At 39.0% G+C, this 19,819-nt stretch overlaps 1 protein-coding gene across 7 annotated transcripts in view; it reads right to left on the bottom strand.

The window, feature by feature from the left end:
- LOC126279134 (protein mothers against dpp-like) overlaps window positions 1–19,819 on the bottom strand; it is a 130,461-nt gene that overhangs the window by 92,650 nt on the left and 17,992 nt on the right. For all 7 annotated transcript variants that reach the window (XM_049979629.1, XM_049979630.1, XM_049979635.1 and 4 more), the window contains one exon: window positions 1,813–1,984. In XM_049979629.1, coding sequence (XP_049835586.1) covers window positions 1,813–1,984 — 172 coding nt within the window. The remainder of the gene's footprint in view (window positions 1–1,812; window positions 1,985–19,819) is intronic.

Raw genomic sequence — 19,819 nt, 5'->3', positions numbered from 1 at the left:
AACAGCAGTATTAAACAGACAAAGTCTGGAAATTAGGAAGAACACTGCACGATATTCAAAACAACTCTTAAAGCTACACCACTGCTGTTGTTTACATCTGAGCACTTCAGAGTGTCATTCACAATAGTTGCCTACTGCCACTTCCTCATGACTCAGTAACAATTAGGACTGGGGTAAGGGAATCATTCTTCACCAGGATTTTGACTACCTCTCCATGTGTCCTTGAATGAGGAATATCCTACTCACTATCCTTCCAACCTCTTCCACAGCGGTATTTAGCTACGTAATAAACCTACACAATGTCCTTGTCCATCCCTACTCCACCTTTGTTCTCAACCCCTTGCCTCATATCTCTGCAACAGATGCAAGGTCTGTCCAATACATCCTCCAATCATGAACTACTCCAGTAGGTCCCATCCCATCAAAGGCAGAGTTACCTGTGAAAGCAGTCATATGTTCTACAAACTACACTGTAATCACGGTGCTCCTTTCCGTGTGGGAAAGACAACTAACAAGCTATCTTCCACAGGAATGCCCACGCCAAACTGTGACCAAGAGACAGCTGGACCACACAGTTGCTGACTGTGCTGTCCAACAAGATGTGCTTGACATCAGCGACAGCTTCACAGCCTGTGCCATCTGAATCCTTCCTACAAACATCAGCTTTCCTGAATTGTGCAAGTGGAGAAGCTGCCCACAACCTATCATTGGTTCCAGTAACCCCCCCCCCCCCCCCTTCCAGCCTATGGCCTCAACCTTCACTAGTCCCTGTTTTCACCCTACCAATCTCCTTCCCATTCCCACATTCCCACTCCAGCAATGCAAACACATTCTATTCCATCAACGCACCTAATGTCTTTCCCCTTCTCTAGATCCCCCCCCCCCCCCCCCCCACGTCCCATCCTGTCACCATCACATCCCTACATGCTCCACAACAAGCAGCGCAATCTCTTCCATCACCAGTACCCTGTTATCCTCCCCACTCCCCATCCCCTTGCCACCTCCTTTGCCTGCACCACCCACCACAGATCACAGCACGTCAGCCGCAGGCACAGTCCATAGTTGGACCCCAGCACCAAGAAACAGCAGCTACGTGCATGCGAATTGCGCAAATGTTTGTGTACAGGTTCATTTTTTACGATTCACTTTACTGAATGATACTGTAATAGTCAAATCAAAACATACTAGTTCTCCAGTGAGGTAAGAAGTCAAGGTACTTTCCTTTCTTTCTTTCTTTCTGCATTTCCTTTTTCCAGTCAAACTGTAAATAGTCTGAACAGTACTCAGTAATAAAATGGTAAGAAAACCAGCTAATTTCTATTATTGCTGTTGCACCGACTGAATATTAGCTTTAGATAATCATCAACCTTCTACTTGATTGTGACAAAACTCGTTCATATTTAACACATTATTATCAACATTATTTCACGCAGATGTCAGAGCTATCCCAAACTGTCAAAAATGTCTGTATTGAATACCTACAATGTAAGCAAGCTAACTTCAAAATAAGAAACTACTTTTGGCCGTTCTTGGTAATACTACAAAAATTTCTTGTTGGTACAAGTTGGTGCTCGCTGACATTACATGCAGACTGAGAAAGCACACTTGAAATAATACTGTATATAGTGGATCTGTATGAAGAGGTTGAGACTAATCAATGTCAGTTTACATAATGCCTTAAGACACTTCACAACACATTAACTGAATATTTTTAAATAGATACATGCTAAGATATCAACAAATGTTTAAACTTACGGACATGTACACACCATGTAAAGAGCATACAACATCAGAAACAAATGAAATAATTACCTGGGCTTTCAACTCGCTTGTAATGATACGGATTTATGCAGACTTCCTTCTGTTTGGCTGAGAAAGGAAATCTGCAATTTTCCATCGGTTTTAGCTCATGGTGAGATTGGAGGTCTGGCCACCTCCACACACGACAGTAAATAACATGCGGCAAGCCTTTCCTATGTGATACCTAAATACATACAAAACACAGTATATAAGTTGGAAATAAAATACTTAGGAGTTAAGCATAGAATAAGAATAAGCCTTATTTTTTTCCAAACAAATGTGTAAGCATATAATAAAAGTAGGTTTCTGAGATAGTGTGGTCCCCCATTCAGAAATAAAGTTTACTTTAATAATAATAAAGCTGTTTTCAACTCGAAGGTTGTCTTGGCAAGGCCAGTGTACTTCTTATTGGAGGTAGTATGCCATTGTTTTTCTCCAACCTCTGAAACAACTGTAGGAAGACCTACAGTTTAACATGGACTTTGAAACTTCATAAGTATACCTTATGATGGTAGAAAGTTTGGGAAATGGTTATGAAAAGAATGTGTCACTCAGAACATAATTCAAAACAAGTGGAATGGGGTGCACACTAAGTGTTTCTGTTGTCACAACACAAAGACCTGAGTATTCCATCTTGCCATTTCATATTACTATTTTGGATAGAAATCTCTCATAGTGGCAGTATCTTTATACATGTGTGTTTCATCAACTAGTGTTTTTCATACTGAAATTTATTTTAAAGAGGCTGAATTACATAATTAGCCTTAAACAGCAATCAAAAACATAGGTGTGAGGCTTTGTCTTGGCATTTCCAGTAATATGAAAGTGATGTGTGTTATGCAGTCTGCAAGAATGGTTACCCAATCTTACCAAATTTATCTGTCATGAAGGAGGTTTATATCTGCAAGTTAATATACATAATTTATATCTAACATCTTCAAAGACAGAAAAGGCAAACATCTGATTGTTTATGTTGGGTTCTGGAACAACGAACCAGGTGATGGCAGCACCTCAGGGTTAAATTGGTGGTAACGTACTCCCCACCCCTTAAAATAAACTTCTAATTTTGCTAATTTTAAATGCTATTGTAATATCCATTCTTTCATAGCAAATGAAATGTACAGTTTATGGGTGTTATATCACCCACAAGTACCTATGAGAGGTGATTTCTTAGTTTTGACTGATGTCACACATCTTGCCTACTTGTAATCTTTGAGGAAACAACAAAGTGTTAAAGCTGTTCAACAGATGTTCTGGGAAGGCTCTTTTACATGAAGTACAAATTGAAGAGTGATTTTAGTGTGTCCAATTCAGAAACAACATAAGGTAATATTTTCTCTTTTTGAGCTTTGTTGCAGTGTTCAAGCATTCATTGGTGATGTCTCTGACCATACATAGTTAACTTAGAGTTTGTAGTATTTTGTAACTCTTCTTCCCGTTTCTTCAGGATTCAGTATTTCATTTGGTTGTAAGTAATTTTTAGGGATTTTCAGTTCTAGTGTTGTCATTTCCATTGCTCCTTTGGCTAGTTGTCTGACAGTTCACTCCCTGGAGTGTAAATCTGACTTGCATGCAAATAATGACAACTGATTTATCTGTATTGTGAAGGGATTATTTACAGCTGATTGTGGAAGGCAGAGATCAGAAGTTGTCTTGGATAACATTAAACTATTGTTTGTAATGCACAGACAAACTTGCTACATATGACGAAATTGCTATACAAACCGTGCTGTGTCATAAGATAAAGCTGTCATCAACACTCCTGCGGTGCCCAAGACATCAGGCACCAATGGTATCCCACCCAACTTCTAAGTTATTTGGGTTGCCAAAAACTCCACACCTATGAAACAGATGCCACAGTATCTCGTAACTATGAAACTCTGCATCCTAGCCAGTACGTGATGACAACAGTGTTCTGGCCAGGCCACCACATGAAGTGCATGGCAATTGTAGGAGTCATGGAAGTACTGCAGTGTCAAAAATAGGCCCACATGGATCTTAACCACAAGGCAGCTATTTGGGCCAGCATGTGAGCTTAGCAGAGCAGTTCAATTGCAGCAAACAACCGACCTAAAGATCTCCACTACACTAGGATCTGGGCTCTGCCACCATCTTCTGGGACAGCACACCACCACCCCTGTCTGGACCTGAAGTGTAATCAGTGACGTAGTTGGTGGGGCTTGGTATAATTTCTACTGTCTGTCTTCTTCACAGACAATTATTGTCAAAACTTTGCTTTGTGCATCTACCCTTGCCAGAATTCAAAATTATTCAAAACTGTTCGACTGTCGATGCTTCTTCTGTGAAGTAGTACTGTAAGATATTTTGAAAGTGTTTCATTTCTGCGACTTAAACTAGTGTGTTGACTTCTTTCTCTCTTCTTTTCCCCCCCCCCCCCCCCCCTCTTCCAAATCCAGGAACTGAGGAACTTGCTTCATGATAAAGTTTCTCCATATATTAAGGAACTTAATTACTTGCTTCTGAGATTCAGGGACTTTTAACTTTGTTTGTCATCGAAAAACTACTGTTTTTCCACTTGTCCAAGAATTTTATTTTATTTCAGAGTTAAAGGAATTTCACCTCCATAGCACACTGAGGATTTTGTTACCATTATGTTAGAAAAATAAACTTGTGCTACTGTGACTATCTGCCTCTTTAGTGGATATTTCTGTGGAAGCAGTTATATCAAACCCTAAGGTTAGTTTGAACATAAAAGTGCTTTACTAGGTGTGTTTCTATTGGAGGTGGCTGTTGTCTCCTTGGAATCTCTGAACTAATTAATCCAGCCAGTTCCAGGATGACCTATGGCAGTATCAGCAACCTACAGCATGGGGGCCTAATCCAATCTGCCACTTCTTTTTCTATGGCCCATGGCCTAAGAATGTATTATTTTACATTTCCAAATTCTTAAAAAATTTGAAGCAAGATAAAACTGAATGAAACATGAAAATTATGTGAAAGTTTAAAATCATTATCTGTGAAGCTGTAGAGTAACAACCCTAAATTATTTGATACATATTACAGTTGACTGGTAACATACTTTAATGGCCAACATGGAAGTTGAATAGCTGCAAGAAAAATCTGTGTGGTGCTTCTGTGTGCAGGAAGCTAGCTGAGGAAGCCAAGCCTTAGCGCTGCCACTGTGGTGATGAGTAGTTTTAAGTTGGCAGCATTATCAGTGCCATATGTACCACTGTTCTGCAACATTCTGTTCTCATTTCTACTACAAGTGTATTTCAATCATGTCACAGCCAAAATCACAAAACAAGAGAAATGTAGACTTTGAACATTGTGCTTTCAAGGAAGAGTGGGCTGACAATTATTTGATAACAAATTGGTTGGCAAAGCATTGTGTTTATTGGGTTGGTTGGGTTGTTTGGAGGAAGAGACCAAACAGCGAGGACACCGGTCTCATCGGATTAGGGAAGGGAAGGAAGTCTGCCGTGCCATTTCAAAGGAACCATCCCACCATTTGTCTGGAGCGATTTAGGGAAATCATGGAAAACCTAAATCAGGAGGATGGCCCCACGTGGGTTTGAACCATCGTCCTCCCAAATGCGAGTCCGGTGTGCTATCCACTGCACCACCTCTCTCGGTCATTGTGTTTATTATGCAGTGATACTATAGCTGTATTAAAGAGAGTACAATCTGCACTATCATCACCAGACTAAGCATTTGTACAATATCCCAACTCACTGGGAAAGCACGATTGGAAAAATCAGAAACTTTGAAATGGAATACTTTATTACAATGCAGTTTCCTTATGAATTTAAAAAATGTAAATGAGGCTGCAACTAAGTTAAGTCTATAAGTAGCTCATTTGTTAGCTAAGGAGGGAAAACAATTTACTGATGGTAAACTAATTAAACAGTGTCTGACAGTATTAGCTGAAGGAAGGTGTCCTGAGAAAACGGATATAGCCTATTTATTTCTATAAGCCTACCCCTGAGAACAGTTGTTCAAAATACTGAGGTTGCTGGCAGCAACATTGGTAACCAGTTAATCCTCGAGCAGCCACGTCTACGCATAAAGTGTGACAAACACAAATAAAATTGTCTTGCATCCTTCCACTGTTGTTTTACAACTGCGAGCCCATACCTATTCCATCGTTATTGCTTCAGCTAACACAGTGACAAATTGTGTTGTCATAAATCCAAGCAAGCAGCAGTGATAAAAATTAAACGACGAGCAAAAAGAAAAAAAAAAATGCGATCCATGCAAGAAAATGACCCAGATTGAGAGCTAGCAGCACAATCTCACAATGAGGCAACTGTCTACGAGATAATTAGTAAACAAATATGTGTTTGGCTGAGATCTAATGCAACTACACTGTTTAATGCTTCAAGTACGTCATTACTGTGGAGTACCACTTGTACAAGGCAAGAAAGTGATTCATTGAAAGTTTATTTTGTTATTGTTTAAAAAAACAGTGACTTAGCTCATGCAATATAAGATTATTTTATCACTGTCTAATTAAACTAAGATTAACTTGTGATTTTGCTCATACATGTTTACCTTGGTAACATAAAGACAGTTATTCTTTACACATATATAAAGAACACTGTGCACTTGCTCATGTTATGAAAATCAGCGTGCCCGCTCAAGGCTTCATTGACAGGGCAAAAGATTTTGAGTGGTTTTCCTTGGCTCTTGATGAGTCAATGGACATGACAGCTATTGCTCAGTTGCTGCTATTTATTTGAAGAATCGATGCTGACTCTGAAGTGACTAAAGAATTAGCTTATATGAGTAGTCTGTATGGAACAACTACAAGTGAAAACATTTCCAAAGCAGCTGAGAGAACGTTAATGAAGTACAACCTGGAATGGAAACAGCTAAAATGTGTCACAACTGATGGTGGTAAAAATATGTGTGGAACAGACAAAGGCTTAGTTGGGCACATTTACAAGGCTCGAAAAAATAAAAGAGTGCTTAAATCCTGTGGTTATTCATTGCATTATTCGTGAGCAAGTATGCTGTGACTAATATATGAATCTATTGTGTTTCAGAACCAGTTGTGTCAATGGTGAACTTTATTCTAGTGGACTGCATCACCGTCAGTTCCGTGACGTTAAGTCAGAAGTGGAAGCTAAATTTTATGACTTCCCTACCACACACCAGTTCAATGGCTTAGCAGTGGCAAAGATTTGTTAAGATCTTTTGAACACAGGGCAGACACTGATATATTTCTACATCTGAAAAACTGCCCTGAATCAATGTCAGTGAATACAAAATGGCTCTGGAAATTAGATTTTGCTGTCAACATCATAGGACTACTTAGTGGATTCAGTTTTAAACTACAATGCAAAACAGTGCTAATAAGTGAAACCTATATGGCAATAAAGTCATTTCAGTGACAACTGGCTTTGATTGAGTCATAAATCATGTCCATATGCTTCACGCATAAAAATTTGAAAGTGATGTATTTTCCTAGCCCAAACAAGAGTTTCCACAATTTTTTTTTTTTTTTTTTTTTTTTTTTTTTTTTTTTTTTTTTTTTTTGGGGGGGGGGGGGGGAGGGGTGTGGTGTGTGGTCTTGATGCAACTGCACAAGGCGTTTCTATAATTGAAAATTCATTTGACTGTTCCGTTGAGAAACTTCCACCTATCCTTCTTTTGGAAGTAATTAACCCGCAGTGTGACAACATGCTAAATGGCAAATTTCAAGAGGAGAATCTAACAAAATTCTATACATGTCTTCAAAGTCAACTGGCTCTTTGTAGTGACAAAAAAAAATCATTATGTTATAGGTTCAGGCTCAATACAATTATACATTAGGGGCCAATGCAATAAAAGTTGTCACGAGGATCAACTATCAGCTGAATCATCAATGCGCAGTCTGTCAGGTCTATTACAGAATAGGTACCAAAGGCAGTGCTGAAATGTGTTGGGGCTTCTTATTCAATACACAGAGGTCTGTGTCTGAATAATCCATTCACTACCTCACTGACCGATACGTGATTGCGTCACTAATAAAGTAAAAGTGGTGGTGGTGGTTTGTGAGGCAATTCTTCAAAAGACTTCTCATATCCTCATATGTAACATCCCAGTTATGGGAGAAGATGTATGTTACAAACTGTCATACTATTTCACTGACTGCAAAGCCTCTTGCTTCACATACAATGTTCACAGGTGTTGAACTGAACTAGTGTGCAAACATCTCTGGATGCTTGTTCAGTATTTACTTTTTCTATATACTTGCTGCCCTCTAGTGGTAAGGAGATGGTCCTCCAGAAATCTTGATTTCTGCAGTGCTATACATTTTATGGGATAACTTTAAACAAGTTCAACTTTTTTCAGATGATGGGAGTAACCACTACAATTCCAATGTAAAATCCCTGAAACAGTGGGGATGTGAACAGCAAATGTGATGTATTGATCTGATTTCTTCTGTGCTCCCCATCAAACAAGGCTGCCTCGTGAAACGATACTGGACTTCCATTTGAGAGGACGTCAATTCAAACCCCACTGCAACCATCCAGTTTCAGGTTCCCCTTTACCACTTAAGGCAAACACCTAGATGGGTTCTTCTAAAAGGACATGGCCAATTTCCCTACCCAACTTACAACACTGTTAATGCAAAGTTAAACCCCTATCTTCCTCTTTCCAGTGTTCCCTATGTGGATGGCATATTTGTTCTTTACTTATATTTTTCTCTTTGTATCTCCATAAAACAGACAACAATCAGACAATTCTATAGTCCAATGTCCTAGTGTCTTTTATCCAATGAGTAATATTATCAGGTTGTGGATTAGTTATATTTTAGGAGGAAGATGCCATGGAGGGAATATTCCTTTCTTGCCTGATGATGGAAGGATGTGCATTGTCTCCATTTGTGTGGAATGGGTAACTCCTACTGGCTCTGCTCAAATGGCAGTCAATTTATTTAGTTAGTTAGTTTCGTGTTCCATGGATCATTTTGTATGATGTATTGTAATGATATGGAACAAGTAGTTTTATATTCATATCACAAATTAATTTGTAAATATGGCTACATGCTGAACTTTTCAAAATTTACCTTGCTGTCAGACATCTTATATCACTGGGTAATTAATCAAAAACTTTTGTTGCAGCATTGTGGATCCATTTTTGTGCTAAATATAATCTTAATGTGGAGTAATGAATGTCACTTCTCCTTCTGGTATTGGAATTATGTACATCATTGTTCCTGTTGAACTGTAATGGATTATTTACAACAAACTTCATGAGGAAATGGCAACGGCCTTGCCGCAGTGGATACACCAGTTCCCATCAGATCACTGAAGATAAGCACTGTCGGGTGTGGCCAGCACTTGGACTGGTCACCATCTTGGCCACCATGAGCTGTTACCATTTTTCGGGGTGCTCTCAGCCTCATAATGCCAATTGAGGAGCTACACGACTGAATAGTAGCAGCACCAAGCAAAGAAAACCATGATAACGACCAGGAGAGCGCTCTGTGACCACACGCCCCTCCTATCTGCATCCTCAGCTGAGGATGCTACGGCGGTCGGATGGTCCTGGTGGGCCACTTGTGGCCCGAAGACGGAGTGCTTTTCATGAGGGAATAAATATACTGTGAAGCAGTAGCCAGAATGCCCAACTCCATAAACAGATGTCTACAAGATGATCTTGGGTGACACCAAACGTTACTCTGATGATTATTTGACATTGTCAGCTGAATTGGAGACAATCTTAGAATAAAAACACAGTTATTAGCCCAGATTACTAGTTTCTGCAAAATTAAATTGCCACCTTCTGATGATTTGCACAGAAAATGTTTTTTACAGGGGCAATCCATTTTGTCGACTAATTGAACAATCGATGTAACAGACTGACCCTGTAAGAATTTTTTCTTTATAAATTATATAAAGAGGGTGTTTTAATTTTGCTGAAACTCAAGTGAGCAATGTGTACTTTTATGCGACCTTGGCTAATTAACTTGTGCAATAATGAAAACAAGTATGTTTACATATTACTCTTACAGTACCTTTTTGCGCAAAAAAAGACTTCCTTAATTAACATTATTCCACATGCCTTATTGAACAAAATATGTCAACTTACAGATTTGTCTCACCACTAGATTTGCAATCATTCTACCTACAAATATTGCTGAAAGAAGTTGTTTTAGGAGTTCCTAAATGTGCTTTTTCCAGTTTAAATTTTCATCTAAATGGACGCCTAAGAATTTTGAAGTTCCCATCATATTTTTTATTTCTTCACAATGTGTTACACTTATCACTGGTGTAGTTCCTGAACTATATTTGTTGAATTACTAAGTTCTACTTCCTGAATTCTTGTAGTTTGATATGACATTATCCACTGGTTGGCTATACCATCAATCCCATAACACTTCCATTTATCACACAGTCAAATGCTTTACATGTTGTTGTTGTTGCTGTCATCATCGTCATCATCTTCAGTCCAGAGACTGGTCTGATGCAGCTCTCCATGCTACTCTATCCCGTGCAAGCTTCTTCATATCCAAGTATCTACTGCAACCTACATCCTTCTGAATCTGCTTAGTGTATTCATCTCTTGGCGTCCCTCTACAATTTTTACCCTCCACACTGCCCTCCAATACTAAATTGGTGATCCCTTGATGCCTGAAGAACATGTCCTACCAACTGATATCTTCTTCTAGTCAAGTTGTGCCACAAACTACTCTTCTTCCCAATCCTATTCAATACCTCCTCATTAGTTAAGCGATCTACCATCTAATCTTCAGCATTCTTCTGTAGCACAACATTTCGAAAGCTTCTATTCTCTTCTTGTCTAAACTATTTTTTGTCCATGTTTCACTTCCATAGAGGGCTACACTCCATACAGATACTCTCAGAAATGACTTCCTGACACTTAAATTTATACTCGATGTTAACAAATTTCTCTTCTTCAGAAACGCTTTCCTTGCCATTGCCATCATCCGTTATTTTGCTCACCAAATATCAAAACTCATTTACTACTTTAAGTGTCTCATTTCCTAATCCCTCAACATTACCCGACTTAATTCGACTACATTCCATTATCCTTGTTTTGATTTTGTTGATGTTCATCTTATAGGCTCCTTTCAAGACACTGTCCATTCCGTTCAACTGCTCTTCCAGGTCCCTTGCTGTCTCGACAAACCTCAAGGTTTTTATTTATTCTCCATGGATTTTAATTCTTACTCCAAATTTTTCTTTTCTTTCCTTTACTGCTTGCTTAATATACAGATTGCATAACATCGCGGATAGGCTACAACCCTGTCTCACTCCCTTCCCAACCACTGCTTCCCTTTCATGTCCCTCGACTCTTATTATAACTGCCATCTGGTTTCTGTACAAATTGTAAATAGCCTTTCGCTCCCTGTATTTTACCCCTGCCACCTTCAGAATTGGAAAGGGAGTATTCCAGTCAACATTGTCAAAAGCTTTCTCTAAGTTTACAAATGCAAGAAACATAGGTTTGCCTTTCCTTAATCTATCTTCTAAGATAAATCATAGAGTCAGTATTGCCCCACGTGTTCCAAACTGATCTTCCCTGAGGTCGGCTTCTGTCACTTTTTCCATTCGTCTGAAAGAATTTGTTTTAGTATTTTGCAGCCGTGACTTATTAAACCAATAGTTCGGTAATTTTCACATCTGTCAACACCTGCTTTCTTTGGGATTGGAATTATTATATTATTCTTGAAGTCTGAAATTATTTTGCCAGTCTCATAAATCTTGATCACCATATGCCTTAGATATATCACAGAAAATACCAACAAGCACCATTTTACAATTTAACCTTGTAAAATTTGGTGAGTGAATATGTAAATGGCATTCCCAGTAGAGCAACTCTTCTGAAAACCAAACTGTGATTTGCTGAGGACATTACTGTTTCTCAGACGAGATATTATTCTAGAATACCTCATCTTCTCAAAAAGTTTGGAAAATAATGTCAGCAGTGAAACAGGTCATTAGTTACTGACATTCCTCTTACCACGTTTCTTAAGTGGGTGTTTAAGAATGGCATATTTGAGTGTCTCGGAAAAACGTCTTGAGTTATCAGTGAATTATGTATTTCGGATAAGACCAGGCTTAAAATATGAGAACAAATCTTCAGTACTCCATTGGAATCACAGTTAAAACCAGATGGGATTTTATTTTTGAGAGAATGAATAATTTTCTTAGTTTCAGGAGGAGAGATTGGTGATACATTCATATGACTGAATTTTATGAGTTACTTTTTCTCCAGAACTGTTAATCCCTACAATTTCCATTATATTTCAGAAATGTGCATTGGAACTTATGCTGGTTTACCTAAATGGGTGTATATTATATTTTTTCTATCTATTTTTATCAATTTAGTCGCTTAAGTGGTTTACTGCAAAGATTAAAATGTGGTATGCCCATAGTAATCAAGCACGTGCAGCTAGCGACAAAAGGTACAGAACATTGATCTTCTTGTGCTTGTAAAAACTCCTATTGGATGTTTCATTGATCTTGACACACTATCTTTTCCCATCCATGATACAGAGCGGACGCAGAATTCAGTTTAGTTCACTAATAATATGAAATATATTAATTCTTATGATACAAAGTCAGCTTCACTTACTAGTTACATACTTCACATCATCTACCAATCTGCATTGTTGGTACCTGTAACACTTCAGAGAAGCAAGAAATTTAAGCTGAGCCAGCTGGATGCCGTGACACTGTCTTCAAGAAGAGGAAGAGGTAAATAACTTCAATCAGCTAACAATCAATATTATACGTTATAGATTTTTCATACATTCAAAAACTCATAGGTCTGACTGACTGGAGTGCGCATCACTGGGCATAAATTAGCCAAGACAGGCTCCTGAGTGAATCCCTATTGTTGCGTCTCTTGTGCGGTGCCTGTAAATTATTCTTAAAATTAGCAATTAATCAGTAGAATTGGTGAACATTCTGTGGATGGCGCCAGATAGATTAGACAGGTGCAATAATTAAATGGTACAAAACATGTTGTGTAACATTCTATTGAACTAATTTTTTTATTTACTTTGTTTCATGACTGGAATATTGCCAAGAAAAAAAACCAAGGTCAGACACCACACGGTATGCTTAAATTGCAAATGGTTAACCAGAGGAAGTGTACCAACAGCATTTAACAAGATCATCTGTAGGACAGGAAAGAACTCCAACTTCTGGCTCGCATAACTGCGCTTGGTAATGCCTCAATCAATAGTAGTATCAGTACCTCACCCTACCTATACATAAATTTGACACTTTTTAAAAAAAAAAAAGCTGTAGAGATTTGGGTTACCATTATTTTGATTTTTTGGAATGTGGATACGAAACAGGTTGTGGTGACTAAGGAAAATAGTGCAGAGATACAAAATGTCACTGCAATGCGTGCAAAGACAAATGATAATGACACTGAAAATGTCAATCATATCAACGACAGCTGGGAATATTACAAAAATCCATTTCATGCTGAAGACAATAATATCTTACCGCATGGCACTACAATGCTCACAGTAGACAAGACTTGTTCTCATATCTCACCACAAAGCATTTTCTCGCATGAAGCAAGGCAAAAGACATGCTAGTGCGGAATCAGTAAACTTCAATTTCTCCACGTCACAAGGATTTGTTTCAAATGTGGTAGAACAAGACACATTAAGTGCACCCGACAATAATGCGTCATCAGTGCATTCAATGCTGGACATGTATAAATGCCTCACTGACCTAATAAAGAATTTAGTTAATAATATTTCTACACAACAAACCAAAAAACTTGACAAAAAGTTTCATGATTTTAAAAATGAACAAAAGGAACCAATTGACGGCTTTAAGAATGACCTATCACAACTGACCTTTCTAACGATTTAACTTGCAAACTTGCAGATATGGGGACGAAATTAAAGATGGATTATTCATTGATTTATCTCAGGAGATAAACAACTTAGATAATAAAGTTTTATCTCTGGACAAGGCACAATAGGAAATGGCAGGTAAGCTAAAGGTCCCGAGTGACAAAGACTCAGATGCAAGACACTTAGTCAGAAATTTGCAAAAATTTGAAAACTATGGCAGGTACTGGTAATGAGCTGCAATCTTTATGTACAGATTTGCTGGAAGTAGTACAGGAGATGTCAGTAAAATTGAGTAATTTAGATTTAGGCAATAAGTTATTAAAGAACGCACAAGAAAAAATCAAAAGGGAAGTAAAGGATTTACAGGACGGAGCCGAAGCAGGAATGCTAGACAAGTATATGGCCCTCGCACAGAAAGTCATACAAGAGCATAAGACCTATGTCCAAGCAGTTGATGATGGAGTAAATGAAAGGGAAAATAAATTGATTGCTAGGATTAAGCTAGGCTTAAAGGCAGCAGAAAAGAAGTTGCAGAACAGTCTACTTAATGTTGTGAACGTCACAACAAAGACACCAATTGCAAGCAAGCAGCTTTAGTCAGGCAGGATGAATAGCAGTAATACTTATCAACTATTTGCTACCAGCCCTTCACACGGAGAACAAAGAAATTACAAAATGCAACAGCCACTGCCAATGTCAATACAAGTTGCGAAAACCTATCCAGAGTATAATTGTGTGAATCCGAACAATGCCACAGCGGCAATAGACAATACTGCATGTTTGTCTACTTTATTAGCGGACGAGGGTCTGCTACGCCATAGGCAATTTCTTCCTGTCCATATCCGAGAAAAGCTGATATAGAGTATTTCTTATCTGTACTCGAACTAACTGACCTAATATATGAAGAGGGGCCATCGCAACCACATAACATTGATACACAATGTACACCTCTGCCAAATAGTCAACAGCAGAATGGCAATGGTGGCAATAACCAACACAGTTGGCACCCATATCCCCCATGCAACAACAACAACAACAACAACAACAATACAAGAAATAATTATGGTAATGGGGGAAACCAATAGTACAAACAAGGTTTCAAAGGAAATTACAAACAGCTTATACGAAACAGAGATGCCGTGGCCAACAAATTCACAATGAACCTTCAGCAGGTGGCAATAACCAACAGAGCAACTGGCAGGAACCGATCACAAATCAAAATCTGTCAGTCCTCCAACCACCAATTACAATCAACAAAAAACAATTATGTTTCCAGTGGGGCTTAAGGTCAAGGAGAACTTAATTCCACGGCAATAAAGGACACAAACTGGGGAGGTCAGATCCCCAACATGGAGGTAGTTGAAGTTGCTCACAATGAAGAAGCTAACCTCCTGACCAATCAGGAAAGCCTGAATATGTCGCGGACCAATAAAACAGGTCAGGGCATGCAATTTATTCCAAATTACTTTCCCAAATATGATCAAGGGATAAATACAAAAGAACTGTTGGGAAGATGTAAACAACTTAGACAAGTATAATGGGAAGCCAGTGCAAGCTATAATTACTGCCCGATCTCGACATACCTGTGATACTTGACGCAGGTGCATAGAAAAATGTAATATCACAAGGTCTTTTTAACGAGCTGCAAAGACGATGTTGTATACCTACTTTTCTGGTGCAGAACTGTTTTATTCTGGCTGCAGTGGGGAGCAAGTCTAAAGGAGTTAAAACTCAGGCTTTAATACTCATCATCATCAGCAAATTTTCTCGAAAGTGCATTTTTCTGGCAGTGGAAAAGCTTGCTGTAAACTGTCTTATTAGAATGGATACCTTTAGACAATACAAAGTACAGACTGACATAGACAAGGAAAATGTTTCTTTACAATGAACGATGTTAATAGTAAATTTAATTAAAACCAGCACAAGTGAAAGTGCACTCTAGTCGAGCACTTATACCAGAGTACAACAGCCATATCCAAACATACTGTTTCTTGATACACAAAAGGGTCAGCAGCTGTCTGAAGAAGACATGAAGACACAGACTGTCCAAACCAAGGTAAGTGACTCAGCTAATTTGTCAGATGATCAGATGGAGGAGTTACAAGAAATAATACTTTGGTATGTGCAAGTATTTGGAAGGTGCCCAGGGTAATAAAGGGTTACAAGCATAAAATAGATGTTTACCCTGACGAGACATTATGCTTAGGAAATAAATTGAAAGGATGATAAATTGGAAGATCATACAACCCTATTATTCCCCATACTGTAGCCCTATTTTAGCTGTCCCAAGCCCAACAGTTGCATTAGGCTTGTGATTCATGCCCGAAGCATAAACAAAATCATTGTTTTTGTCGGGACACGCCCTGACAATCTCGAAGAATCAGTTACTGAAATTTCACAGTGTTAAATACCTCAACATAATTGATTTAAAAGTGTCATATTGGCAACTAGCAATACATGAAGATAGTAGGAAGTACACAGCCCTTGTGTGTGGGAGCAGGAGTTACGAATTATATATTTTGCTGTTTGGCTTAAACGTGAGTGTGGGTGCTGATGTGATCAAACATTTTTCCATCACCACAGAATAGGAAAAAAAAACTCAAGGCATATTTGTGTATGTTTCATTTTTTTAGGAAATTCATTCCAGATCAGTTACTGAATAGTGACACGTTGCTGAATCTTTAGAGGAAGAACAACCCATGGATATGGACCGATCAATGTCAAGCAGACTTCAACGAAATAAAGGAAGTCTTGCTATGTGCAAACACACTACACTACACTGATATGTCACAGGACTTTTGCTTGAGTACAGATGCATCTTCTCAGGGACTAGGAACATGGTTATTTCAGATCACTGATAATGATGGGGAATTGACAGCTAAGATAACCAGTTTTGCTAGTCAACCACTTTCTGAATCCAAACAGCCATATTCTATGACAGAGCTCAAGGCTCTCAGGGTTATATGGGCTTTTAAGAAATCTCAGTAATACTTACGGGACAAGCACATCAAAGTACTCTGTGACCATCAAGCACTTTCTTTTTAACATGCAAATCATTACAGTGAAGGTTAGCCAGGTGGAGCACACTGTTGCAGGAATTTTTGAAATCGCACAATCAAGGGCAAACAAAACTTAACTGCAGACACCTTGTCAAGGTTACCTCAAAGGCTCGACAAATTCTTAAAATTCATGGAACGGAATACTGTAAGTTACGTAGATGATTTCATTTTGTACACCCAAAACATATGGGGTAACTATGGCATTTCCAAGTAATTTCAAAGTGTATTACTTTCCAAAAGACGAAGCAAGTTCCAATTGACTGAACTACATCCTATACTGCCCACAAAATCTTTAGAATTAGAATCCTTAGATGCTGCTGGACCCCATCCACAGGAAAAGAAGTTGTCAAAAATGTTATTGCCTTGCATGATGTTTTCAAGAAATGTGTTAAGCTGTATGCAGTGTGGTCGGTGACCGCTGGTTCTATTACTAATAGGATTACAGAAGATTATCTCCTGAGAGTTGGGAAGCTGCAGATACTGTTAATAGACAATGCACTGTACTTCATTGGCAACAGATGGAATGAATTTACTAACACAAACAAGATAAAACGTATATTGGTATCCAGATTTCACTCTGATGCCAAGCCCAATAGAAAGTATTTAACAGCTTTATACACACCTATACACCCCTGAAGCACACAAAATGGGTTGAGTTTGTCTCACCATTTCAACAAATCATTAACATCATACCACACACTTCAACTAGTTTAACACCTCTCGTACTGATGTTTAAAGGGGAGAAGTCGATGAGTGGGAAAAACCATTGCTCAAGATACACAGGGGAGAGATGTTGCAGAAAAAGTACACCAAGCTTTGATTAATCTGGAGGAAAAGACTGAACAGAGAAAAAAGTCGTATGACAAAAGTTTGGGGCCCACTGTGCAATTTCAAGGAGGACAGGAGGTATTATTACAAATGCACCCTAAATCTATGAATTGCAGCTTTTGTACACTGGGCCATTTGTCGTTACTAAAAATCTCACATCCAGGTGCATACAGATTAGCCTACCCTAATAGCGTATAGGACGAAGGACTTCATTAACACAAGGATCTAAGAGAATTTGTACTAAAAGGATTGGACATATGCCAAACCTCATTTGAAGCACTGTACATGAACAAATTAAATATTTCAATATAAATCAATGGAAAATCCAGGAAGGTATGTAACAATACTCTAAAAAGGATACTTGCTAGTCACCGTATAGCAGAGATGTGGCGTCACAGATAGCCACAACAAAAGGTTTGACAGAAAGTGAGCTTTAAACCAAGAAGACCTTCTTTGAAAATAAACAACATGCATACACACACAGAATCACGCAAACGCAACCCACACAAACAACCACTGCTTCAGCAGCCACAGACTGTGGTTGCGCAGGCACACATGAGAGAGAGAGAGAGAGAGAGAGAGAGAGAGAGAGAGAGAGAGAGAGAGAGAGAGAGAGAGAGAGAGAGAGGGGGGGGGGGGGGGCAGAGGGGGAGAGAGAATTGTGTTTACGTGTGTGTGGTGTCTACTTTCCAAGGAGGTCTTGTTGGTTGAAAGCTCACTTTCAGACAGTCTTCTTCTTGTGCCTATCTGTGACTCAGCGTCTCAGCTATATGGTGAGCAGCAACTGCCCTTTTCATAATATTTCCCAAATACAATGTGATAATGCACTTGAGACGTACACATGAAGTAGCATTACAAGAAGGAGAGGGATTGAAACAGCATATCCAGACACTCTGGGATGATAATGGCATCGAAACAGAGGATGACACGCATAAAGCTGAAATACTGAACACCTTTTTCCAAAGCTGTTTCACAGAAGAAGACCGCACTGCAGTTCCTTCTCTAAATCCTCGCATGAAAAAAAAATTAAAAAAATGACTGACATCAAAATAAGTGTCCAACGAATAGAAAAGCAACTGAAATTACTCAACAGAGGAAAGTACACTGGACCTGACAGGATACCAATTCGATTCTACTCAGAGTACGTGAAAGAACTTGCCCCCCTTCTAACAGCCGTGTACCGCAAGTCTCTAGAGGAACGGAAGGCTCCAAATGATAGGAAAAGAGCACAGGTGGTTCCAGTTTTCAAGAAGGGTCGTCGAGCAGATGCGCAAAACTATAGACCTATATCTCTGACATCGGTCTGTTGTAGAATTTTAGAACATGTTTTTTGTTCACGTATCATGTCATTTCTGGAAACCCAGAATCTACTCTGTAAGAATCAACATGGATTCTGGAAACAGTGATCCTGAGAGACCCAACTTGCTTTATTTGTTCATGAGACCCAGAAAATATTAGATACAGGCTCCCAGGTAGATGCCATTTTCCTTGACTTCCGGAAGGCATTTGATACAGTTCCACACTGTCGCCTGATAAACAAAATAAGAGCCTACAGAATATCAGACCAGCTGTGTGGCTGGATTGAAGAGTTTTTAGCAAACAGAACACAGCATGTTGTTCTCAATGGAGAGACGTCTACAGACGTTAAAATAACCTCTGGCGTGACACAGGGGAGTGTTATTGGACCATTGCTTTTCACAATATACATAAATGACCTAGCAGACAGTGTCGGAAGTTCCATGCGGCTTTTCGCAGATGATGCTATAGTATACAGAGAAGTTGCAGCATTAGAAAATTGCAGCGAAATGCAGCAGGAAGATCTGCAGCGGATAGGCACTTGGTGCAGGGAGTCGCAACTGACCCTTAACATAGACAAATGTAATGTACTGTGAATACATAGAAAGAAGGATCCTTTATTGTATGAGTATATGATAGCGGAACAAACACTGGTAACAGTTACTTTTGTAAAATACCTGGGAGTATGCGTACGGAACGACTTGAAGTGGAATGATCATATAAAATTAACTGTTGGTAAGGCGGGTGCCAGGTTGAGATTCATTGGGAGAGTCCTTAGAAAATGTAGTCCATCAACAAAGGAGGTGGCTTAAAAAACACTCGTTCGACCTATACTTGAGTATTGGTCATCAGTGTGGGATCTGTACCAGATCGAGTTGACAGCAGAGATAGAGAAGATCCAAAGGAGAGCAGCACGTTTCGTCACAGGGTTATTTGGTAAACGTGACAGTGTTACGGAGACGTTTAGCTAAGTCAAGTGGCAGATTCTGCAAGAGAGGCACTCTGCATCGTGGTGTAGCTTGCTGTCCAGGTTTCG

This window comes from Schistocerca gregaria, chromosome 6 (assembly GCF_023897955.1).
Source record: "Schistocerca gregaria isolate iqSchGreg1 chromosome 6, iqSchGreg1.2, whole genome shotgun sequence".
Lineage (NCBI taxonomy): Eukaryota > Metazoa > Arthropoda > Insecta > Orthoptera > Acrididae > Schistocerca > Schistocerca gregaria.
This window is presented reverse-complemented; position numbering and strand designations above follow the sequence as displayed.